Source organism: Bos indicus x Bos taurus, chromosome 3, assembly GCF_003369695.1.
Source record: "Bos indicus x Bos taurus breed Angus x Brahman F1 hybrid chromosome 3, Bos_hybrid_MaternalHap_v2.0, whole genome shotgun sequence".
Classification (NCBI taxonomy): domain Eukaryota; kingdom Metazoa; phylum Chordata; class Mammalia; order Artiodactyla; family Bovidae; genus Bos; species Bos indicus x Bos taurus.
The window spans coordinates 28848647-28875535 of NC_040078.1; the positions used below are offsets into that span (position 1 = coordinate 28848647).

Below are 26889 nucleotides of genomic sequence, written 5' to 3' on the forward strand. Positions count from 1 at the left end.
CTGGGCTCCCAGGTTCTTGTGAGGATCTGCACTCGTCTCCCAAGTATCCCTAGGCTTGAGAGCATTCTCTTGGCTAGATTCCATGTCTGAGGGGACCCTCTCATCCTTCTTCCAACCTTCCTGAATCTGGCTACATTTGTCTCTTGTGGCCAGCTGGAGTAACCCATCAGGACAGGCCACAAAATAGGAATTGTTTACGTTCATTGATTCTGCATTCAAGTTACATGCTCAGATGTTTGCATTTAAAATGGTGCTCCTAAATATATAGATGAATGGTAAAAGCTTGCAAATGATTTAGATTAAAAAAATTTTTTTACAGAAAACATTAAGTAATCAATTTAAAACTGAGACAAATTGAAAGGGAGACTTCTAGGAAAAAGGAAGAAGCTTCGTATATACCTTTAAAGCACTTTGAATAAGGCGCCTCACATTTTCAACTTGTCCTGGGGCCCACAAATCACGTCACTGGCCCTGAGTGCAGATCAACAGTGACAAATTCACAAGTCTTGAAGGATTTGTCTAGAATTCTAGATTCGCAGTTTTTTTCCCCTTAGCATTTAAAATTTTGTGTGTGTGTGTGTGTGTGTGTGTGTGTGTGTGTGTGTGTTTGGTGAGGGGTGGAGTGGGGGAGAGGTGAGCCATATGCTTTATAGGATATTAGTTTCCTGACCAGAGATTTTACAAGAGACTCTGGGTCAGAAAGATCCTCTGGAGTAGGAATTGGCAACACATTCCAGTATTCTTGCCTAGAAAATTCCATGGACAGAGGAGCTGGCGTGTTGCAGTCCTTGGGGTCGCAAAGAGTCAGACACGACTGAGCAGCTGAGCGCACAGGTCAAGACAGGACCAGGAACTGAACCCAGGCTGCGGCAGGGAAATCGTCCAGTCCTGGCCACTGGGCTTCTATGGAAGTCCCTAAATATTTTCCATTGTTTTCTTAAAAAATTTTTTTTTTAATTTATCTGTTTGGCTGCACCAGGTCTTAGTTGTGGCATGCAGGATCTTCCATCTTCCTTGTGGCAGGCAGGGTCTTTAGATGAGGCATGTGAATTCTTAGGCATAGCATGTGGGATCTAGTTCCTTGACCATGGATCCAACCAAGCCCCACTGCATTGGGAGATCGAAGTCTTAGCCACTGGGCTTACCAGGGAAATCCCTCCATTGTTTTCTGATTTACCCTGTTGTTCCTGTATGTAAGATATATCCTTTCCTTTGGCTCTTAAGAATTTTCTATCATCAGTTTTCAGCAGCTTGATTATGGTTTGCTTTAGTAGGGCGTTCCTTATATTTATCCTGTTGGCACTTGTTGAGCCTCTTGGCTCTATGGGATAAGAGTGTTCATCAAAGTTAGAAAAATTTCAGCTGTTATTTCTTGAAATATTTGTCCCCTGACCCCACCCCCTCATTTCTAGTAAGACTTTTTTTTAACCTTTTCTGCTCTCTGTGCTTCAGTTTTTGTTTTAGTTTTTGAGTTTCTGTTACTACTTACTCAACTTCACTGGTCATTTCCTCTACAGTGTATAAAATCTGCTGTTCAAATAACCCAGCAAACTTTTCATTTCAGGTCAAGTGTTTTTAAGCTCCAGAAGTTCTCTTTGTGTTCTTTTTTATATCTTCCATTTCCCTACTCATTATGTTCATATTTTTCTTTAAGTTTATGAATATATTTAAAATATTTGACTTAAAGCCTTTCTCTGCCAACTCTCAAGAGTCTTCTCCAACACCACAGTTCAAAAGCATCAATTCTTCGGCACTCAGCTTTCTTCACAGTCCAACTCTCACATCCATATATGACCACAGGAAAAACCATAGCCTTGACTAGACGGACCTTTGTTGGCAAAGTAATGTCTCTGCTTTTCAATATGCTATCTAGGTTGGTCATAACTTTCCTTCCAAGGAGTAAGTGTCTTTTAATTTCATGGCTGCAATCACCATCTGCAGTGATTTCCCTTGGACTGCAAGGAGATCCAACCAGTCCATTCTAAAGGAGATCAGTCCTGGGTGTTCTTTGGAAGGACTGATGCTAAAGCTGAAACTCCAGTACTTTGGCCACCTCATGCGAAGAGTTGACTCATTGGAAAAGACTCTGATGCTGGGAGGGATTGGGGGAAGGAGGAGAAGGGGACGACAGAGGATGAGATGGCTGGATGGCATCACCGACTCGATGGACATGAGTTTGAGTGAACTCTGGGAGTTGGTGATGGACAGGGAGGCCTGGCGTGCTGCGATTCATGGGGTCGCAAAGAGTGGGACACGACTGAGCGACTGAACTGAACTGCCAACTCTATCATGTCTGTCACTTTTGGTTCTGTTTCTAGTAACTGATTTTTCTCCTGATTATGAGTCTCATTTTGGGGCTTCTTTACATGTTTAGTAATTTTGATTGGATGCTGGATATTGTAAATGTTATATTGTAGCACATCTAGATTTTGATGTCATGTAAAAATTATTGACTTATGTGGATATTTAATTACTTCTGAATCAACTTGATCCTTTTAAGGCTTTTTTAAAGATTTTCTGTGGTGGCTGCAAAGCATCCTTCACTCTAGGGCTAGTATAGTCCAACTGCACTATGGGAAGCTAGGACCTCCTACTGTCTGTACTGAATTACTGGCTGTTTGACAAGGCCTCCCTCGTGTAGATCATTGGAAGTTGAACATTGCCCAGACCTTCGTTAACTCTGGGTACTAGTCTTACTGGGTGCCATTAGCTATTCTTTCCCAGTAATTTGTTGCCCAGCCTTGTGCAGTGTTACCCTGCACATTACCCTGTACATATTCAGCCCACGACTCAGGTAGATCCTCTAGATTTCTGGAGCTTTTCCTCTGTGCTGCTCCCTCCTCTCTGATACTGTACCCTGAAGGTTCCATTTGCCTCGGCCCCTCCACCCGCTGGTCTCTTTTTCCTTAATTCAGCATGATTACCATGTTCTATGCTGTTTTTTGAAAAGAACCTCGAAGGTGAAAACTGGACCATCTTGGTGTCCACTTCATTTTTCTTTTTCAAGCACCAGAGTTCTTTGCTGTTATCCAATATCTGAAAGCATTTATTTATTAACCAGTTTTATTGTTATCTATGTTGAGAAGGCAAGTCTAGTCCACTTATTATGTCATACCAAAAGTGGGGGTCTTCTTGGTCCCTTTCATCAACCTTTCTGATTGAGGCAAAATTCACATAACAAAAAATTAACCATTTAAAAGTATACTCTTGGGGACTTCCCTGCCAGTCCAGTAGTCAAGATTCCACACTCCCAGGGCAGGGAGCACTGCTTTGATCCCTGATTGGGGAACTGATATCCTGCATACCACCTAGTGTAGCCAAAAATAAAAGTATACCCTTTTATCAGTTTTAAAATCAATTTTGAGAATGTAAAGAAACTGCTTGCAATGCAGGAGACCCGAGTTCCGTCCCTTGGTCAGGAAGATCCCCTGGAGAAGGGAATAAGCTACCCAACTCCAGTACTCTTGCCTGGAGAATTCCGTGGACAGAGGAGCCTGGTGGGCTACAGTTCATGGGGATGCAAAGAGTCGGACACAACTGAGCAACTAACACTTAGAATGTTCCAAATGCTTCCTATTTTGCCAGATTTTATTTAATCAATAAAATAGTTTAAAGGGTGTGGAGTGAGAAACTTTCTTATGTAGATGTGAATTTAGTAAAATAGAACATTAATATTCTCTTTCTTACAGAGAATTTCACTTACCTGAATGGATTTTGGTTGGTTTCTCTTAAAGGGCTAAGAACACCAAATCCTATATATGATAGTTTATATTATGAATTACATCGTAAGCTGACAAACTATAGTTGAGTATTTCTTGGATCAAAGTAATACTCACAGAAGCAATAGATAATAAAAACAAAGGGACATGATTAAGAATCACCTCTTTGGGAAAAAGAATAGGGGAAAAAAATTGATTAGTACCTTTTTTTCTCCTAGTATTTACTCCCAAGTATTCTGTTTTATTATATTTTAAAATCATGCTTAGTTTGTCACATTTACACTTTTGCTCCCCTGAGGGAGTAAGTTGCTGTTTTCTTCTGCTGAGGTTGTCCATCGTGCTTCTCGTGAGCTCTGGTTTCTCTTTGTGCGATTCCTCCCTGACTTAATGGTCTTTAATAGTTGGAGAAGCCTTTGACTCATTTTGTAGTATTAAGAAGCAAAATTTTAAAAATTGTTGGAGCTGTTACATTTTCTTAAGCTGTGATTCTGTTAGAACTGTTGAGGCAAGCTTGAGAGAGCAATCTCTGTGGACGAATATGTGAATAAGTTGGCTTAGGAAGTTTTCTAAAGATGAAGTTTGGAGAGAGCTAGGGCTGGAAAGCTGGACCAGCACTTAGGGGTTAGAATGTCTAATGATAGTGGAGGTCAAGGCAAGAAACTAGAGGAGTGGGGGAAGGGATATAAGTCTTGCAGGCTAGGAGAGCCATGGGGGAGGAAGAGGTGGGTAGCAAAGCAACTCAATTTAATTAGGGTAAAAAGGACCCTCAAATGTGAGAAGGCTATAAGGAAAAAACAGGTAACTCTTGGTTTGGTGATTCTTATTTTTTGAATAGGACAAAATCACAGCTTATATATAAGGTTAGGCAAGTCACATTCCAAAAAGTTTAATTTGGCAAAAATTAGAGCTTTGCATTGATGTATAAAGATAGATTCTCTGTAATATCAATGAAGGCATCAATCTAGTTAGAATGCATTAAAAATTTTTGGCTTTGAAATAGTTTGTCAATTTTAAAAAGCTCCTTTTTTTAGGAGAAAGTAGTACTTCTCTGCATACTGCCTACCAATTAATATATTAGGAGTTTCATGGTGCTATGCCGCTCTGTTGCCCCTGAAACACCATGAACACTCATCATTTATATTTGTATATGAATTCTATAGACAACAAATTCCATTTGTTGCCAGTACTTTTCGAGTTAAACTGTTTTTTTTTTTTTAGCCCAACCAGTTTTCATCTTTTTCTTCACAATTTGACCCATTCATACTTAAAACACATTAACAAGGGAAGAGTAATGAAAAAGTTAACAAGAAGTATCAAAAACCTCAACTAGTCTCACAGTAAAGAGAAAAAAAATTCCTATTTTGTCTGTAGTGAAGAAAACCTGAGTCTCAAGGACACCTTTAAAAAGCCTTAGGAATCCTCTGTAAACATCAGAAAGTAGAAAAGGAGTTTCAGAGTTTTAATAATGAGCAGTAGAAGCTGATTTGAGGTTCAGAGTCTATGCTTTCATCTTTTGTCAAGAATTCTGCACAACAGCTTTTATATTTAGGTGCTATGTTTTGTTTTTTTTTTTCACTCATGTGAGTTTAATTTCTTAAGATTTTTAAAAATCTTTTTCTTTGTATCAGACCCTCATCAAAGTTTACTTGCTAGCAGAGCTGGTTTTTCTACAAACTTGAAGAAATATTTTAAATTGATAGAAGTCCTGATTAGCAGTTGCTCTGCCTACAATAAATTGTGTATGTGTGTGTCGTGTATGTATCGGTTTGGTCAGGGACATTGACAGAGCTGGGCCAAGACTTCTTCCTGCCTGTTAATCAAGGCCACACAGACAGAGCTCAAGGAAGGATGACCCCTGCCTCAGGAAGTATTGAATCAGTTGCTATTTTTAACCAGTATACAGTAGAACTTGAGACCAGATCCTTTACTCAGTTACTAGGAAAAGTTCTCTGCCAAACTTTGCATTTGAGGAAACAGTTAATGGGCCTAAATGAGTGAAGCCTCTGCATGAAAGGAAGAGATGTGACAGTGGCTGTAAGTATTTTTGCTGATACGGGTCAAGGATGTGGTGGCAGAGATGTGGAAAGTTCAGTTAGTGATGAAATAAGTAATTACATTTCAAAGTAACTGTAGTTGATGGCACCTTGGATTGTCTTTAGCTCTGCATATATGGAATTCTTTCCTGGTGGTAAAGAAACTGCCTGCCAATGCAGGAGATGTGGGTTTGAATCCTGGGTCAGAAAGATCCCCTGGAGAAGGAAATGGCAATCCACTCCAGTCTTCTTGCCTGGGAAATCCTATGGACAGAGGAGCCTGGCAGACTACAGTCTATGGGGTGGCAGAATTGGACACGACTTAGTAACTAAAAAACAAAACAATATGAAATTCTGGGCTGCTAATAGCAAGGTTGAAATAAGGGTATATGATGAGCTAATATTATCTCTCAACATAGGACTAGAAAAGGAAATCAGCTGTTGGTGTGTTTCCAAACTAATTGACTCTTCCTCTGAAATTATACATAAACTTTTGGTATTTGAGATGTATTTCTGATAGTAGTCTGTTGCTCCTGTTTCGTTAAGTGAAAGTTTCATAAATAGTTGATTTATGGGGACTTTCCTGGTGGTCTTGTGGTTAAAAATTCAATCCCTTGCAATACAGGGGATGTGAGTTCAATCCCTGGTCAGGGAACTAAGGTCCCACATACCACAGGGCAGCTAAGCCCTCACGATCCAATATGCAGCCAAATATCAATAAATAAATATTAAAGTTTCTTTTAAAAAAAGAATTGATTTATTACAAAATAATGTTGTATAGTACTATTATAATCTCTTATAAAACCTCATTCTACTTAATATTAGGAACTATGCAGAACATGAAAGCAGATAGTTTGAGAAATGCCATAAATAATATTTTCTCTATAATATTATGCCACTATCTTAGGAATGCCTTAATGAAGTTGAATTACTTAATGGATGACAGGTACATCTTTACATATGAAATATAAGTGAGTTATTTAGGGATAGGTGGGCAGTGTTTTAGTGGAATTTAAATTAGGAAATTATAAAACTGTGTTAACATATTCATCTCATTTTAATAGGATTATTCAAGATAGAGTTGTAGCCATTTTCAACAAGGATCGATGATAAGAATTTTTCTTTTTAAAAAAAGATTTTCAAGTTAAAGATGAAAGGAAAATACTGGAATTTTTCGGATTCTAACTCGTGAGATAATGAATATAGTTTTTCACAGTGACTTCTGATGGAACCTTAGTAAAATTCATTGTTTGTCATGCACCCAACTGGGAACATGGATGTTGGCTTTTCTCGTTCTGCTGTTCATACACTGTCAAGAAGCCACTGCAAAAACATCAAGCAAAAAATTTCCCAGTGGGAAGGAAGAACTAATGGTATATCTAACCCAGATAAGTGGCATGCAAAGGACTTTGGAGTGAGATATAATAACTGTAATCAAGAGAGTCTTCTTAAGAAAACGCCTATTGCTGAGGGAAAGAGCAAAAAGCTGGATGTAACCAACACTCAAAATGTTGATCAAGGTATTAATGAAGACGCCAAAAGCCACAATCAAAGTGAGGATGAAAGTGAAAAACGTGAATATGATGATACACACTTATTTAAAAATGAATCAGAACCCAACTGGGTATGTTCTCGGGTCAAACAAATTGAAAACTGGAAAGAAGTTTTAGATCCAGAGACTTCATTACCTCCGGGAAATTTCTATACCTCACAGATATTGTGGAAGAAAATAGAAGCACTTTCCCCAGATAAAGTCTTAAATTTGGCTTTGGAGCATTGTGGCTCTTCAGAAAAAGAACTGAATTTCAGAGTTCTGGATAGTTCATATGGAGTAACGAAGAGCTTAGAAAACATTTACTCTGAGCCTGAGGGACAAGAATGTGGACCTTCTATAAATCCTTTGCCAAAACCTCGTAGGACATTCAGATATTTATCTGAATCTGGCCCTATGCCATATAAAGAAAGAAACTGTGACAGAAAATACTGTGAAAATAATCCTTGTGCAGAATCTTCTTTGGCCTCTTCTCAGGAACCTGAACCAAAGAAATATGGTGGAAAAATCAGAGGGAGATCTAAAAGGTATGTTTTTATTTGAAAGGTAATGATTTTCAGTATTCTCCTTATAGAACCATTGAGCTTTTTCCTTTTCAAACCAATTTCCATTTCCATGCATGGGTTACACCTCTGATTTGATATATAGATGTTGATTGACCCAAGGGGAAAATACCTACAAGAGTATCAGGAGTACAGGTAATATCTACTGACACAATCATAGAAAAACTTTTATTTTTTAATTAAAAATTTTTATTGAAATATAATTGACATGTAACATTATATGAGTTTCAGGTGTACAACATAGCAATTTGATATGTTTATGTATTGTGAAATAATCACCACAATAAAGCTAGTTAATAACACAATAGTGTATATTTGAAAGTTGTAAGAGATGTTAAGAGTTCTCATCACAAGGAAAAAAATGTGATTACATGTGCTGAGATAGTTTAATGATCATATCAAGTAATATTCATAAAATATATGTACCTGGAAGAGAGTGGATCTACATGTTAGCCACATTATTTTTTAAAAACTTTTTATTTTGTATTGGAGTGTAGCCGATTAACAATGTTATGTTAGTTTCAGGTGGACAGCAAAGGGACTAAATAATACATATACATGTATCCCTTCTCCCCCAAACTCCCCTCCCAGCCAGGCTGCTCATTACATTGAGCAGAGTTCTCTGTAAGGTCCTTGTTGGTTATCCATTTTAATTATAGCAGTGTATACATGTTGACCCCAAACTCCCTGACTATCCATTCCCCTCATCCTCTCCCTGGCAACCATAAGTTCATTCTAAGTCTGTGAGTCTATTTCTGAAAAACTTCCATTTTCTATGTTTAAAAATATATAGGGAAGCTAGTGCGTTCTTCTATTTCATTTAGGGCATGCTGGCTCTAGGCTCACTTTTTATTCGAGAGTAAATTTAATAAAGTACCCAAAGAAGAACATGAATGTAATTGGCTGTGTGCGTGGTAAGTTGTTGCTTCAGTCATGTCTGACTCTTTGCAACCCCATGGACTGTAGCCAGCCAGGCTCCTCTGTCCATGGGATTCTTGAAGCAAGAATACTGGAGTGGGTTGCCATGCCTTCCTCCAAGGGATATTCCAGACCCAGGGATTGAACCCAGGTCTCTTGTCTCCTGCATCAGCAGATGGGTTCTTTACCAGTGGCACCACCTGGGAAGCCCTACAGTTTTCTCATGGTTCATATAAGGCTCCAGCCTAATTTATTACTTTTAGGTATATGATAAAAACATCTTTGTAATTATTCACACAAGTCCTTTACTTATTAATTTCTGTCATGCCATAGTTTTAAAAGATACAACCTTAAATTATATCTCCTTTCTTAAGGAAATCCTTTGAGTTTGAGGACATTCAGCACTTTCGAAATCGGAACTCGCAAAAGATTCATGAAGAACTTGGAAGAAATTCTGGCTCAGCACTTTATTACACACAGTCTGAGGACAATATCTATGAGGATATCATATGTAGGTGTTCACAAACTCTGCAATTCAATTTAATGAGTATGTAGTTGGGGCAGCCCTTAAATCGAATGTGATATTTTGTTTTACAATCAAGCATGTCTTGCTCTAGATTTTCCTTTTTAATACTGAAACCTTTGTTATATAAATTCCTTTATTCTCTAACATCTAGTTTAGTGGACTCTTCAGTTCAGAAGTAGACTTTTGTTGGTTAGATGCCTGAGTGGTTTGTAAGTGTAAAGTACCACTGATTTTAAGACCTATATCCCTAAAGCAGTGTAGAGTAGAGAGCTGAACCAGTCAGTTTTTTCTTTTCCTTTTACATGTAGTCACTTTGTCCTCATGTAATTCTGTTCCTCTAAACTTCTTCGTTTTCCTTTTTTTTTTTTTTTCAAGATCCTACCAAAGAAAATCCATATGAAGACATTCCAGTGCAGCCTTTGCCCCTGTGGAGATCCCCTTCAGCATGGAAGCTCCCACCCCCGAAAAGTGCTTTCAGAACACCCAAGGTATAACCAGAGGATTAATATTAAAAAAATTAGAATCTTATTTATGATCCCTACAAAAAACGGTTAAAGTGGTTTAATTAGGGCCAAAACTGAGAGGCACTGAAATATGGGTTTGTTGTTCTTTGTTTTGAGGGGGCAGCACAAAACTAAATTTGGTTTTGGGGAGGGGTTTTGTTTGCTTTTTAGCACTTCAGAAAACTTGAATGTAAACACCTCTGGACAAGCCATAAACCTTTCAGTTCACTCTAGTTACCACAGCTCCGTAGTAGGTTTGCATCACCTATGGCCTAAATTACCTGTCTGGTCCCTGAAAGCACTCACCACCCCCAAAAGCAAAGACTGCCTTGAGCTAATGAGGACTCTGAGCTGTTGTTCTCTGTAAATTCAATTACATTGTTGTAGAAGAACTTTGGATTAGAATCCTGAGAAATCTCTTTACAGTGAAAAAGAAAGTATGGTATCCTCACTTGGAGGTGGTGGTAGTTGTGGTTTAGTCACTAAGTCCTGTTCGACTCTTGTGACCCCATGGACTGTAGCCTGCCAGGCTCCTCTGTCCATGGGATTCTCCAGGCAGGAATACTGGAGTGTGTTGCCATTTCCTTCCCCAGGGATCTTCCCCACCCAGGAACTGAACCCGGGTCTCCTACATTGTAGGCAGAATCCTCATTTGAGATGATTTTAAAGGAAAGATAAATATTTGGGAGAGAATAGCTTTGACTTTGAGAACATAGGCATTACCTAGATGATCTTACCCTTACCAATACCTCTTCTTTTTTAGCTTCCTCCCAAACCTCATTTCCTTCACCGGAAGACTATGGAACTGAAGAACTCACAAGCTTATATAAGGTCAAAGCTCACAAAGGATACTACATTGCCAGTCACGTTAACAGAATGGAAGCTTTTCCGAGCTGGAGAAGTTGCAAACAGGAAAAGGAAAAATCTTCCAAGGGTAAGAACTCCAGTATTTTCATTCTTTGACTCTTATTTCAGCATTTCCACAAATGAGAATAAATAAACTTTAGACTGAAATGAATAGCAGGATAAAACCTGACCTACTGGAATTCTAATTCTTCTAAGATTTGGAAAGCAGCCTTAAGTTTTAAGTTTTACTCATGCAAGAAAAATGCATGAATGGCTTTTGCCAAGGTTTTTGTGTGTATGTGTGTGAATTTGTGAAATTGATTTTAGGTGAGTGAGTGAGTGAACGTTATTCAGTCATGTCCTACTCTTTGTAACCCCATGGACTGTAGCCGCCAGGCTCCACTGTCAGTGGAATTCTCCAGGCAAGAAGACTGGAGTGGGTTGCCATTCCCTTCTCCAAGGGATCTGATCAACCCAGGGATCGAACTCTCCTTTCCTGCATTTCAGGCAGACTCTTTACCATATGAGCCCCCAGGGAAGCCCTTAGAGGGCTTCATTTTGGTTATCTTTGTTGTTGTTTAGTCGCTCAGTCATCTCTGACTCTGTGACCCCATGGACTATAGCATGCTGGGCTCCTCTGTCCTCCACTGTCTCCTGGAGTTTGCTCAGATTCATGTCCATTGAGTCAGTGATGCCATCTAACCATCTCATCCCCTGTGCCCCCTGCTCCTTTTGCTTTCAATCCTTCCCAGCTTTGGGGTCTTTTCCAGTGAGGCAGCTCTTCACATCAGGTGGCCAATGTGTTGGAGCTTCAGCTTCAGCATCAGTCCTTCCAAAGAATATTCAGGACTGATTTCCTTTAGGATGGACTGGTTGGATCTCCTTGCTGTCCAAGGGACTCTGAAGAGTCTTCTCCAGCACCACAGTTTGAAAGCATCAATTCTTTGTCGCTCAGCTTCTTTATGGTCCAACACTCACATCCATACATGACTACTGAAACAGCCACAGCTTTGACTATATGGATCTCTGTGAGCAAAGTGGTGTTTCTGCTTTTTAATACACTGTCTAGGTTTGTCATAGCTTATCCTCTGAGGAGCAAGCGCCTTTGAATTTCGTGGCTGCAGTCACCTTCTGCAATGATTTTGAGGCCCAAGAAAATAAAATCTGTCACTGCTTCCACTTTTCCCTCTTCTATTTGCTATTAAGTGATGGAACGGATGCCATGTTCTTAGTTTTTTAAATGTTGAGTTTTAAACCAGCTTTTTCACTCTGTTCTTTCACCCTCATCATGAGGCTTTTTAGTTCCTCTTCACTTTTTGCCATTAGAGTGGTATCATCTGCATATCTGGGGTTGTTGATATTTCTCCCAGCAAACTTGATTCCAGCTTGTTATTCATTCAGCCCAGTATTTCACATGATGTACTCTGCGTGTAGGCTTCCCTAGCAACTCAGCTGGTAAAGAATCCACTTGGAATGCAGTGACCCCAGTTCGATTCCTGGGTTGGGCAAATCCCCTGGAGAAGGGATAGGCTACCCACTCCAGTATTCTTGGGCTTCCTTGGTGGCTCAAATGGTAAAAGAATCCATCTGCAATGCAGGAGACCTGGGTTCAATCCCTGGGTTGGGAAGATCCCCTGAAGGAGGGCATAGAAACCCACTCCAGTATTCTTGCCTGGAGAATCCCCATAGACAGAGGAGCCTGGTGGGCTACAGTCCATAGGGTTGCAAAGAGTCGGACACAACTGAGCAACCAAGCACAGCACACAGCACTCTGCATATAAGTTAAATAAGCAGGGTGACAGTTTACAGCCTTGTTGTACTTTCCCAATTTTGAACCAGTTGTTCCATATGAGGTTCTAACTGTTGCTTCTTGACCTGCATACAGGTTTCTCAGGAGACAGATAAGGTGGTCTGGTATTTCCATCTCTTGAAGAATTTTCCACAGTTTGTTGTGATCCACACAGTCAAAGGCTTTCGTGTAGTCAATGAAGCAGAAGTATACATTTTTCTAGAACTCCCTTGCTTTCTCCATGATCCAATGAATGTTGACTATTTGATTTCTGGTTCATTCCTCTGCTTCTTTGAAACCCAGCTTGTATATCTAGAAGTTCTCAGGTCATGTACTGCTGAAGCCTACCTTCAAGGATTTTGAGCATAACCTTGCTAGCTTGTGAAATGAATACAATTGTATGGTAGTTTGAACATTCTTTGGCACTGCCTTTCTTTGGGATTGGAATGAAAACTGACCTTTTCCAGTTACCTTGCTACTGCTGCTGCTAAGTCACTTCGGTCGTGTCCGACTCTGTGCGACCCCATAGACGGCAGCCCACCAGGCTCCCCCATCCCTGGGATTCTTCAGAGAAGAGTACTGGAGTGCCATTGCCTTCTCCGTTCCAGTTACCTTAGTTCTCATTAAAATCAGCTGCCCATGTGAAGGAAGCACTAGAATCTCATGTAAAAGAGCCTTCTATTAGGCTGGCTTCAGTGATTCTCAGTCATTTGTGTAATAGCCAAAGTTAACTCAGCTTTGTGCCTGAGTTTATAAATTTTCAGTAATGACAAAGTATATGCCAAAAATTTCCATTCAGAGGAAGGAAAAAAGAAATTTTACTCTTAGAAATATAAATTTTTGCCAATTATACTGAAAAAATGACTTCTCTCTCAAAGGAGAAAAGGAAGTAAGTGTGTAAATCATCTTGATGAGAGCCATTGAACCAAAATGAAGAAAGTTGGGTTATTTTTAATACATAATATTTTTAAGAGACATGATAATATTTAAAAACTCTTTATGTTACTCTGTTCTTCTGTAATTCAGAATGTTTTCAGAATTACTATCTTGGATTGCAAGGAGATCCAACCAGTCCATTCTAAAGGAGATCAGTCCTGGGTGTTCTTTGGAAGGAATGATGCTAAAGCTGAAATTCGAGTACTTTGGCCACCTCATGAGAAGAGTTGACTCATTGGAAAAGACTCTGATGCTGGGAGGGATTGGGGGCAGGAGGAGAAGGGGACGACAGAGGATGAGATGGCTAGATGGCATCACTGACTCGATGGACGTGAGTTTGAGTGAACTCCGGGAGTTGGTAATGGACAGGGAGGCCTCGCGTGCTGCAATTCATGGGGTCGCAAAGAGTCGGACATGACTGAGCAAATGAACTGATGCTGAAATGAAGAAATGAAATCTTTTAAATAGTATTTATTCTCTTAACCCCATCTCAGTTGTATGTATTCATTTAGCCCATGATTTTTGTATCTGATTTTAACTTTAAACAAAAGTGATAGCTGTTTCTTGGTTTAGTAACTGCTGATTGGTTCCTTGGGAAATACTCTTTCCACAGTTACTTTAATTCTTCTGATCCATTTCCTGCCCTTCCCTCTTTAACATGTGAAGTGTTAAAGACACAGAGTTTTTTAAAAAATATTAAACTGATCTCTCTGGGAAAAAAAAATTTCAGGTGTTTATTCTCCTGTGTATGGTGAGGACTACTTAAAAATCAGAGGTTTAAAGAATTGCCAGAAAAAATAAATAAATAAATAAATAAATAATGAATTGACAGGATATACATAATATATAGGGCTTCCCAGGTGGCTCAGTGATAAAGAATCTACCTGCCAATGCAGGAGATGTGGGTTTGATCCCTGGGTCGGGATGATCCCCTGGAGGAGCAAATGGCAACCCACTCCAGTATTCTTGCCTGGAGAATCCTGTGGACAGAGGAGCATGATGGGCTACAGTCCATGGGATCACAAAAAGTCAACAGGGCTTAATGACTAAGCAACAACAACAATGTATATATAATGTATAACTGAATCACTTTATTATTCACTAGGAACTAACACAATATGAAGTCGACTGAGCGACTTCACTTTCACTTTTCACTTTCATGCACTGGAGAAGGAAATGGCAACCCACTCCAGTGTTCTTGCCTGGAGAATCCCAGGGACGGGGGAGCCTGATGGGCTGCCGTCTATGGGGTTGTACAGAGTCGGACACGACTGAAGTAACTTAGCAACAGCAACACAATATTGTAAATCAGCTATGAAAGTGAAAGTCGCTCAGTCCTGTCTGACTCTTTGCGACCCCATGGGCTATACAGTCCACGGAATTCTCCAAGCCAGAATACTGGAGTGGGTATCCGTTCCCTTCTTCAGGGGATCTTCCCAACCCAGGGATTTAACCCAGGTCTCCTGCATTGCAGGAGGATTCTTTACCAGCTGAGCTACCAGGGAAGCCCACAACATTGTAAATCAGCTGTACTTCCAAAAAAAAAAAAAGAATTGCCAGGCATTCTGCATAGTTCTCTTTGATAAATCATGCTGGCACAACAAAACAGATCCTGTGTTCACAGGAGCTAGAACACAGACACATAAGGGATTATATTAAGATATGGTTCTTGGAATAACATTAGCAAGTATTTAGAAATTGTGGATTGTGGAGTTCGATGAGCCCCGAGGAAATTTGCAGTGCTTTTGATTTCATCCCTCAGTGTTTATGTACTGTGGATCCCTTGAGCACTCAAAGCTTGCTCTCTTTCTGATTATAGGTAAGATGATTCAACTTTTCCTGTTCTAATATTTTCCCAAAGGTTTTTTTGAGAAGTAAGGAAGACAGAATGGTTTTGGGAATTCTTGATTGTCAGGCAGGAACAAACTGTTAGCATTTCTGTTTGTAAGCCTCGTTGGATTAAACCCCTGTAGGATATTCCATTTGCAATACAAATTTTGGTTTTGGACTATCTTTGGGAGCAACATTCCATGAGGAAAGCAGTTTTTGCTTATTTCCTCTTTGATGACTAGAGCTCTCCCTGGAAGGGAAACTGGTTTCATAGTTTGAAAATAACTGATCTAGTCCATATGCTTCTTCCCCACCCTTCCTTTCTTTCTCTGCTGTGGAAATCTGTGTAGGATTGTTTGCTAGAGTAGATTTCCTAATGTTTTATGTTGTTTGTCTCTAGTGTGTACATAGCAATATGGTTTCCATCATTCTTAGGAAAAATATTCTATAGTATTTTCTATAGCTAGAAGGTAATTATAGGCTCCTCTTTCTAGCTCACAATCAAAATTTTAATTTTATTACTTTAGCTCATATTTCTGGAATAGATAGTTCCCTTTCCTTTATAACATTTCAGTGTACTTTTGAGTATACTTCTCAAATGTACATGAATATTTTTACTATTTTTGGTCCTTGTGTACCCAAAATACATGTTTACTCTCAAACATCTTTCCTATAACCCCTAACAATAACTTTATATGTCTGGATCCTCATATTTGTTTATAATGGGTTAAGAATATGGGTGACTTTTCATTTGAATTACAGCTACAAATATCATTAAAGAAAAATCTTTAAAAGAATAAACTCATCCAAAAATGTGGGAATAATCTGTGTATTTAAAACACATGTTTCTCACATGTTATTTTTCTTGCAGTGGACTGACTCACTGCTTATGGATTGCCAGGATTGCTAGAGAGACAAGGACAAAGGAAAAAAGAGCATTTTTCTCAAGCAACTTTGTTGGTTATCATCTTACATTAATATAATGCTCCTAACAGTTGTTAATTCTGGGCACTAAATATGTTAAATCAAGATTAATAGTTAAGAAATAACTTGCAATTTTAAGAAAAAAGAAAAATATCCGTAGAAAACCTAATCAGTTTCTCCTTTTAAAAGTAGCTGTTGATCTTTCCTCCTTTTTAAGCCCAGTCCAGTCTGTATCTCTCTCTTGCTCTCTTTTAAATATACTTCCCAGAAGCAAAGCAAGAATTGTAATGAATAATGCATGTTAAATGGAACATGGTTTTTGTATTTAGGCCTATTTGAGAATCTCCTACTTTTATGACATGTTTCTAAATAAATTGTGATATTAGTGTTCCTGGTAGTAAAAAGAGTATTTCTTTTGACTAAAACTTTCTAAGTGTGATTATCCTCTTTTTGCAAAAGTTCATGGGAGCAAAAATAACTGCTCCTCACCCTGCCTTCCAAATGAATAAATGTCTCACTTCTTACTCTGGGCATGCAAAAACTTGAGCCCATTGGTGAGGCTTGGTCAATACAGAGAGTGCGGTAGCCAGATTTCCTGCATGTTGTGACATGGAATGACAAGCAATCTCTCTAGGAGCCTGTGCTGAATTCCTCTAGAAAGGAAATATCCTTTCCCACTTATCTTACCCATATTAAATGGATTTTGTATTAGAATAGCATGTCATCTTACTAAAGATAATTTTAGATTCAAAATTGAAAAATGTAAAGGCTTTATTTTTAAAATGGATCTTTCTCTGAATGAGAATCACTAATAAGTTAATATTATCAAGCCACAAAACTTGTTGGTGTTTGTTTTAACTTGTACTTTTCTGGTCTTTTTTTCAGTTTGTATTAAAAATAGATGATATATTTGAGTCTAAGAGAGGGAAGAAAAAGGTAAAGTTACACCCTTACACTGGAAAAGATGCACCTCCCTCTAAAGGTAAGAATTGTTACAGCTGTTCATAGCTATTGCATATGTTAGGCAGATCATTATATAATTTAATGGTTGATGTGAATTATAATTTTTGGTTTACTTTCCTGTCTCTCCCACTTAAACATAAAACTTCTTTAGCCTAAATTTAGGATTATTTCTTGTTCTTCCTCAAATCCCTTTTATTTAGTTCTGGTTGTTGATGTTCACTCACTAAGTCATGTCTGACTCGGCCAAGTAATAGCTACTGGATGAATAAGTAAATAAATTTAAAAATAGTTATAAACCAATGAGAATGATTTTTCATAGACAGATTTCATCCTTATTTTGTAGTCCTTTGATTTATAGTCTTTTGTCAGTGTAGACTCATTCAGTGGAGAAATGAAAATATTAAGTATATATATACTGAAGGTATGTGGTATTCAACCTACAGTCATCCAATAAGTTCAATAGTTTTGTCCTTCAGATGCCTAGATAAAACTTAGATTGTCTTGACTGAGAACCTTTCAGCACTCATGATGAACTATTAGACTTTTCTTTACAACAAACTTGCTTGTCTGGCACAAAATGTGTAGAAGTTAGCAATTTTTATATATGAGATTCATAAGTGAGAAACAACAGCCAAATCATACCAGAGAAGAATGTTTCATATTTTTGCAAAGACTTCCAAAGACAGAAATTTCTTAATTTCCATTAAAAATCTATTCCTCATTCTACGATTGAACTACGTGAAAATAAACTTCTGCATTCAACAATTCAAAGCTCTTTCTTCTTTGTGATGATTAAAATCATCCTGTCACCATTTAAAATGTGAATTTTCATATTTTCAGAAGCAATTATTAAAACATTTTAGTCTTTATAGAAGAAATACTTCTGATTATTGTTAATAATAATAGCTACTAAATTGAATGAAGTAATAGTTTCTTTATGTACTTTATCTAGTGTATAACATATGACCACACTGGGAGGTGAGGGACTATCCTAATTTTACAGAGTAAGAAGCTGAGTGAGAAGAGGAAGCATCGATTTGAATCAAGGAACATGACACCACAAAGTCTTATTCTTCTTTATCACCAACAATTACTCAGTTTTTCTCATAAGTCTTGATTTTGGGCAGTTTGACTATCTCCTCTCTAGATGTTTTCATACATCCAGTAAAGATGTAGTCAAATGCTTTTTATTTGTATAATTCAAAAAGAGATACAGAAGATGAAAAGTAATGCCAGATATTCTGCTGGATCCTTTCAGATACATTATGATTGTCTTTTCTAAATAACTGTATGTAGCAAATATTATTATTTTATAGATTAGGAAATAAATTAAAATTGCAAATTATATGAAATATCAAGACACTGGAACCAGGACAAATTCTTAGAAAAGATTATCAATTTTCCCAGATTAACAGCAGCCCCAGATTAACTGCTATTAATCTGGGAAAATTGATAATCTTTTCTAAGATAAGTTGATAAGTATAATATCAACTTATTATATAATATCAAATATATTTATATCAAATATATTTATATCAAATATAATATATGTCAAATATAATAAATATAATATCAACTTATTGTATAATATCAAATATAATATAATAAGATAATCTTTTCTAAGATAAGTCGATAAGTATATTCACCAGATATGCTACTCTAGGTACATTATCACTGATCTGTTATTTTATTTGTATGCTTTATAGATTAGAAAGATTTTAGTAAATTTGACTTTAAGAAAAGTTTTTGAAGAGTCAAATCCTTTTTTTCACTGTATTTATTGAAAAGAACAAAAAATCAACAGCATAAACTGCCAACTTGTAACATATACACACGAAAGGAGGAGTCCCTACAAGTTTATTTTCTTTTGCATGGCTCAAAGGAAATGTGCATTTACCCAGTCTCTGGCCAGCTTCTTCAGTGGACAGGAGAAATTTCTCTCATGCTTGAGGACTCCTGGCTCAGTAGTCACAGTTCTCAGGTTTTTGTTTTCCTCCGTAAGCTTTTGTCTGTGTATCAACAATGCCTCATAGAACCAGATAATTTTATTTACCTACTCTGCCAATACATGCTAGGTTTTAGTGAATCTATTCCAACCTAAACATTTCCTAACTCTCAGTTCTCAAGTATCACAAAATGATTTACTGCCCTTCTTCAAAAGTACAGTTTTGTGTGTTGAAGTCACTTATCAAAAAGGGACAACATAGTACTTTTTGATCCTTACGGATTTTCAATATTAGCTTATAAACCCCTTAACCTTCATTCCATGTCTTGGAATGCAGGTCATCAAAACCCAGAGGTGGATATGTTAAAGCCATATAAATGATCTTTTGTAAGGTCTTTGCCAGATAAATTACCTTTCCTCCCTTCCCATTTTCTCCTTCCTTTCTTTTCTTTTTTTCCCAGACACCTCACAGGCTCCCAAGAGGTGCCTGGTGCCAAGGATATAGATAGGGTTCAATAGCTCACAGTGTTTATTCTTACTTATTGATCAGTAGGATAGAGCCCCAGTATACTTTGTGCCATTGTAGTTAGTTTGAAGTTATAAAACCTAGATAGTACACAATATTTAGATAGCTACCTTTTCTGTAACATTTCTTGTGTACTTTTCACGCGTGTCTTATGGAGAGACAGCATTTTTTTATCTTCTCTTCTTCCTTATTACAAAACTAAAATGAACACAGCAAGACATTACAGTAATATAGAATAAGATAAAATGGAAAGCCAATGTTTCCAGAACTTCCTGCTACTACTCCCAGAAAATTTTATGTACATGCAAATGTTTTTTTTCCCCAAATAGCTTTATACTGTGTCTTGCTTTTTTTTAAAAAAAAGTATAATTAATATACTTTGGAGCTCTTTCAGTATCAAGACACAGAGATCCACATATCTGTACTGCATTTTTTTGTATAAATGTAAAAGAATGTATTTAGCTGTTTCTAACGTTTTATTTAATCTGTGGATAATTAAGGTTTATAAAGAGATATAGGTTTTTTTCTCTTCAAACAATGCTGTGATGTACACTTTTTACTTATATATAATTTTGTGTATTGGTTAGAATATATCTATAGAATGAGTTCTTAGCAGTGGACTTAATCAAAGCACACATACTTTAAAGAACACATAAATTAATATTTTTATAACTGCTAACCGAATTGTCTCATAAATAGATTGTAACAGCTTACATTTCTATGAACAACTTTTGAAAATGATATTTTCCTCATTATCTTAGTTAATACTGTGTTTTATTAGAGATTTTTATTTTTTACCAGTGTCATGGTTGAAAAGTACATCTTACTTATTGTCTTAGTTTACATTTCTTTAATTATGAATTTGGACAGTTATGTTTATCAAGATTTATCAGTCTTTTTCTATAAATTGCCTATTCCTACCCTTTATTCATCTTTTGTTGTGCTGTTTTTCCATATTCATTTATGACAGCTATTTGAATATTAAGAAGACAACCTGGTGTCTACAATGTATACTACAAATATTTTCTCAGGTTATTCGCCTTTTGAATTTACTAATGATTTTTTGTTAGATTAGAAATTTTACATTTTTATACAGACTTACATACATTTTTCATTTACGACTCCTAGTCCTCGTTTTTCCTGATACTTAAAACTTTTTCCCTTTCTTTACATTTTAAAATTTTGCTTTAACTTTTTAGATTTAATTTAGAAATTTTTCATTCACTTGTTTACAATGTTTTATCTTTTGGTTGCTTTGTTGTTGTTGTTTTATAAATTGACAATACACCTAGTATTGTACAGAATATTCCCTTCTGAAAGCAAAGCCCCTTAGCCCCAAAATACTTAAAATCCAATTGTGGAAAATAAGAGCAGTTCAAAGCCATCTGAGTACTGTAAGAATTCAGAGTAAAGTTCAGTTCAGTTTGGCCTTCGAGGTGGCTTAGAAGCATCTTAAAAGAGGTAGAATGTTACTTCATAAATTCATTTGGTAATCTTTCTTAACTTCACATTTTCTTGTTAATCTAAACTCATAGTTTGTTCCACGTTGAGACTTCTGATTAGCCAGGTTGATGCTTCTACCTGTGATACCTTATTTAGGAATCAAAAGACAAATATGTCTACATTCTATGAATGTAGAAATACAATCTACGCTAACCAAGACTTCCTGCAGCTAGTTTGGACTGCTGTTAAAGTCTAGATTTAGGGGTGAGGGGAATTAAGGAGGGAAGTGGGTGTGGGAAGAAGGTGGAATGGAGTAGTTTCTTCTCTGAGCCTTGATACAGCTAAGTGGTTTGGAGAAAGTTTCAGCCTCCTTATTATTCCTTGCTCTTAAATCCCCAGGTCTATGGAACTTTTCCATTATTCTCTTCCTCGTGTTCCTCCTGCTGTTGTTGGACAATACAAATGGAAATTCTTTCTTTTCAGGTGAACCCGGTGGGTACGAAAGTGATGCCGAGTATCTACCAAAGAGTGAGTGAGTCAGTGGGGCTGCTCCCTTTCGCGTGATGATCCTGGTTATAGGTGGAGTCGCACCTACCTTTGTGATGAAGCATATTTTCTACACCAAGTTTCACTTTGTCGGTGATTTCTTCATTATAAGATCCTGTTGAGATTTAGGGAACTAAACAATACACTGTCAGATGTTGTGACAGCATTAAAAATCTCCCATAATTGAGAATGGATACATGTATATGGCTGAGTCCCTTTGCTGTTAACTATCATAACATTAATCAGCTATCCCCCAATACAAAATAAAAAGTTTAAAAAAATCTCCCATGGTGGTGTGAGGCAAACCTATATGGTTCTTAAGATGGAATGTTCTGAGGGGAGCGGCAGAGCTGCGTGTTCAGACACATATGCAGCCATTTCCCAGCAACCAAAACAGAGCATGTGAGTCATCCTCTGAGACAAAAATATCTGATTTTTTCATAGTCACTCAAGTGTAATTCATTAAGTGTCTTAGCTGCCTCTGACATTGAGATAGGCAACACTGATCTGTTTCTTATTCATAGGCATTTATATTCTAAATTACTGTGCCATTTACTTTCTGTTAGAGTATAAACTACACCATGCATTTTTGGTGGTACTTGTTCGAGTACTCAAAGGCTCTGTATCCTGCATCTAATGGATTTTCACAGCAAATTATTTCGTTTCTGTTTAACTGAGGCATGGAAAAAGTAGGAGACGTGAATTGTCAAAGCCAAGAACAGGGCAGTTCTAAGTCTGATACTCTGACTTTATGATTAATAATCATGTGCTCCTACCAGTAGCCTCAGTTGCTTCAGGTGTTTGATTCAGTAGCCTAATTTAAGGTGAAACCTAAGTCATCATCAAGTTCAACTTGGATGTGTAAAGATGACTAACTTAGTGCTGTCGCTACTGAGAATCAGGCCCTAAAATTTTCTTGATATGAGCTAAGCCCTTTGGAGTAAGAAGGCTTGCCTAGAGCACTTTTTTAAGTGTTCTTAATATTTTGATCCACATCATAACTTCTTTGGGGCAGAATGCATCACATCTCGAAAGAAAAGCAAAACAATTAGAGGGTGAGTCTTTCAGTCATTGGCTTAGAATGACAAATAAGCAAATCTCTGGGATGCTTAGATTATTTCTTCTGCAAGTACTGCATCCCCCCTAGTGGAGACTATCCCAAATTATCCAGAATTTAGAGTGATGAAAATAAAGGATAAATGTTATCCACTTTTGAGTGGGATTGCTCACACTGTATAAATAGTATGCTTCTATAAATGGTTTCTTTTGAGAAACAATCTGCTGATGAGTATCTTTTCCTCTTGTGTTTAGCACCATTTATTGATATAAGTATATGTCCTTCATTCATAATACATGCCAAAGAGAGAAGGGAAAACAACAGTTTGTTTCATGTGAGGATAGTTTTGTTTTAATTTTATAAAAATTGTCTCTTTATATACTTACCTTCTATAGGACTCAATTATTTTATCAGATCTTTTCCCCTACCTGTGATTTCATGGTCTCAGCAGTGGCATCTGTGGTCTGGCCAGTGCTTTTACTGGTGTCATGCCATGAAAGATGGGATAACACAGAGTGTGTGTTGGGACATGCCTAGGTATCAGTTGGGACACAGAACATCAGTCCCACTGCAGAGCCCCCAGGTGCCTGTGAGAATCTGCACTTGTCCTCCACGTGTGTCATAGCCCTAACAAGCACGTCTGGGTGCAGACGTTCGTTAGTCAACATTCATTAACAATGACTGAATGCAGGTTAGCCCCGCATGGGTCGTGACCTCTGGGTGCTAGAGGGAAGATAGGGCTACAAAGGAAGACAGTGCTCCATGATCTCATCGCAGGTCGCCACAAGCGCGTAGCACAACTGCAGCAGTCTTCCAAGAGGAATCCGCACTACCAGACTTTAGAGCGGGATCTGATTGAATTACAGGAGCAGCAGCTCTTTGAACTTTTTGTGGTGGTGTCTCTACAGAAGAAGCCATCAGAAGCAAGCTACATTCCCCAGGTCATACAACAATTCCCTAGCAAGGTAGGTGCACAGAGACCATGAGGCATCTAGGAATGGATGGCATTCCTGTGTCTCTGTGTATTTATCCCTCTCCTCTTGTTTACTGTTGTCTCCATCAGCTTTTACTAACTCTATACTTCTTGTAGGACATGGATCTGATGATATCTTGTGTCAGGCGTGAGCTGCAACCAAGGGGGAATAAAACTCATTATTCAAGTTGGGTTTTTATTTTTTGCTCTACTACTTACTAAGTGACCTTTAGCAAGTTACAAAGCCTCAATTTTCTCCTCCTTAATGAGAGTGAGTGAGTGAGTGAAAGTTGCTCAGTCATGTGTGACTCTGACCCCACGGATTGTAGCCCACCAGGCTCCTTTGTCCATGGAATTCTCCAGGCAAGAATACTGAAGTGGGTTGCCTTGCCCTCCTCCAGGGGATCTTCCCGACCCAGGGATTGAACTCAGGTCTCCTGCATTGCAGGCAGATTCTTTACCCTCTAAGCTACCAGGGAAGCCCCATTTTTAATGAGGGAAATGATAAATGTGGCAGAGTAAGGTAGCAGTTCAGAGCACGGACTGTGAGCCAACTGTCTGCAATTGCCACTTATTAACTCCGTGACTTAGAGCAGTTAAACTGGTCTGCGTCTTGTTTTCTTCATTGGTGAAGAAGGGGTAATCATAACAGTGTCCATCCCATGTGGTGAGGATTAAATGAGCTCATTATATAATAATTAATATAAGGCACTTAGAACAGCGTCTAGCATATAGTAGCACAATATAATGTTATCCCGTATTAGTGAGGACTTAATGAGATAATGTATATAACATGCTTAATGCAGTTTCTGGCACATAGTAAGCACGTGATAAATGGTTACTATTATTAATAGTATTATTTCCTTTACCTTTTCCACAAAAACATTCATTCATTAATTGCATCAGTATTTCATAAATACCTACTATTTGCCAAGATTACATGTGGAGAACACAACTAAAATAGATATTCTTGGTCCCTGCCTTCACAGAGCTTACAAAGTAGACCCTAAATGTGGCTCTGAACTTTGTGACTGTAAAAATAAAGAACATGATCATTACATCAGGGCTTACAAAGTGATGGCCTCTGAGCTTATTAAGCCCACAGACATATTTTGGGGGGGTTGCTGTAATACAGTAATAAAATAATAATAAAGTTTTTGTCATCAGTTTTTTGTTTAAAAGTCAAATTTCACATAGAAATCTGTATTTCGGCTTTGTCCTGAGAAACTGGAAAGACCGCCAGCACTCAGCCCACATTCCTAAGTGGCAGGAGCAGGACTGACTTCATGGGTATGTGACCACTGCAGTCACAAAAGGCCTCTGTCTCCTAGAAGGGCCCTGCTCCACAGGCAACTCTCAATTTATATTTGAATTTGTGTTTTGTAAGCGAGGAGTAAGGTCTGATGAGACAGTGGGGCGTGTGCCAGAGTCTTAAAGCCTGGCTTCATGCATGGTCTCACCTGCTTCCTCCCCAAAATGGGTTCTCTAGGTGTCCTCACTCCTACTTCTTGGTTCCCCAGGTCCTGTCAGGCTTCTGCCTTTCCAGCCTCACTCACTGGCTGCTGCCACCCTCTGCAGCATGCATGGGGAGGGTCAGGATCAGGCAAGCATTAACCCCGCAGTGTCTTAAGCAACGCATGGTCTTGCTTAATGCCTTAATGCAGTGTCTTAATGCCCTGCCCTGGGCATTGCTACTCCTATTCAGTGGGTGGTCTAGAGGTGCAAGCCTTTTCATCACCCCCAGTCCAAGTACTGAGCATGTGCCTGTGTGGAGGTTACAGCCCCTTGAGGCTTGCCCAGCTGCTGTGGGTTGGAGTGGCGGGCTCATGGTAAGGGAGTTACCCCGGCTCAACTTCCCTAGTCAGGACACAGGGTTTGAGTCCTGCGCCTGGCCCGAGGTGAAACCCCGCAGCTGGTGGGTCAGTTGTGCACCAGATTGTGAGCCAGGGTCCCTGAGCACCTGTGAATGTCTACATTTATCCCCAAGATCCTCATGCCTGAGGAAGCATGCCTTTGAATACAAAAATCAAAAACCCTGTTTTGTTTTAGAAATTAAAAGGTAGGTCATTGACATTAGTTACATGAAGGCAATATGGTAATTAGACTTATCTGCTTATTTTTGTACTAATTTTTAAATGTCTTGATTTAACTAAATTTAGACTGTTCTCTAAAGTACAATACCAAACTTGCACAAAAGGGTCTTCCATGCTAGAATTTTACAGGAAGTCACAAACCCATAATTAGGTAACAAAGATTATATGCTAAGGGAAATGATTATATATGGGGTGGATTCTAAAAATATGGTTTTTTCTAAGTAACAGTCATCTGACTTTTCAAAACATCTTGGATTATTGATCAGACTATCTTGAGCTGGCTAGGTTTTTGCTATCACTATATTATAACATAGATTTTCATTTATTTCATAGTTCATGATTCATAAAAATATTCTGACTAGTATGTGAATACTTGAATTAAGATTCTTTCTCTAGATAAGAAACTGTTTTCAATAATTTCTCTCATATCAGATTATAGGATCTCCTCAAGTACCCTCTCTCTATAAAAACAGAATTCTTTTTACTTAGAAACTGTTCCTTAGAAAATTTCAGTGATTAACAGTCTTGGCCCTCCTGTTTTATTAAACTGCACAAAAGTACTCTGAGATTGCTGCTGCTGCTGCTACTAGGTCGCTTCAGTCGTGTCCAACTCTGTGCGACCCCATAGACGGCAGCCCACCAGACTCTGTCATCCCTGGGGTTCTCCAGGCAAGAACACTGGAGTGGGTTGCCATTTCCTTCTCCAGTGCATGAAAGTGATAAGTAAAAGTGAAGTCTCTCAGTTGCATCTGACTCTTCGCGACCCATGGACTGCAGCCCACCAGGCTCCTCTGTCCATGGGATTTTCCAGGCAAGAGTACTGGAGTGGGTTGCTACCTCGACTTATTGGATACCTCTTTTCCTGAGAGCAGGCTGAGTTTTTTTGTTTCTGCACTCCACTTATATAGAATATTAGTCACTTCCAGTGTTATTTTTTTCAGGGTGATCATGGCTTTAAGCAATCCAGAGACACTGAAGAAAGGCTCAAAGTTATCCCTAAATTTTGTTTTCCTGATTCAAAGGACTGGGTGCCAACCTCAGAACTCAAGAGGTAAATAGACTACTTTATCTGATTTCTTTTGTTGAAACTGCAAAAGTAGAATCAGAATGTTCGAAAAACAGATAGAACCAGTAGTGAAGCTATGTGTACTCTGTGGCAGGGAAGGAAGGAACAGAATTAGGACATTTCCTATGTGGGGCTCCC

General features: G+C 38.3%; 1 protein-coding gene across 3 annotated transcripts in view; it reads left to right on the forward strand.

Annotated features, from left to right (window-relative positions):
• The window catches only part of DENND2C (DENN domain containing 2C), a 93222-nt gene that overhangs the window by 44930 nt on the left and 21403 nt on the right, over positions 1 to 26889 (forward strand). For 2 of the 3 annotated variants that reach the window (XM_027535994.1, XM_027535997.1), the window contains exons 2-9: positions 6817 to 7831; positions 9160 to 9296; positions 9687 to 9799; positions 10578 to 10748; positions 17025 to 17121; positions 21500 to 21544; positions 23397 to 23584; positions 26627 to 26736. In XM_027535994.1, the coding sequence (XP_027391795.1) occupies positions 7008 to 7831; positions 9160 to 9296; positions 9687 to 9799; positions 10578 to 10748; positions 17025 to 17121; positions 21500 to 21544; positions 23397 to 23584; positions 26627 to 26736 (1685 nt within the window). In that variant the 5' untranslated portion in view covers positions 6817 to 7007. Of the gene's footprint in view, positions 1 to 3497; positions 5754 to 6816; positions 7832 to 9159; positions 9297 to 9686; positions 9800 to 10577; positions 10749 to 17024; positions 17122 to 21499; positions 21545 to 23396; positions 23585 to 26626; positions 26737 to 26889 lie in introns of those variants that run through there. The other variant, XM_027535996.1, reaches the window with a different exon arrangement.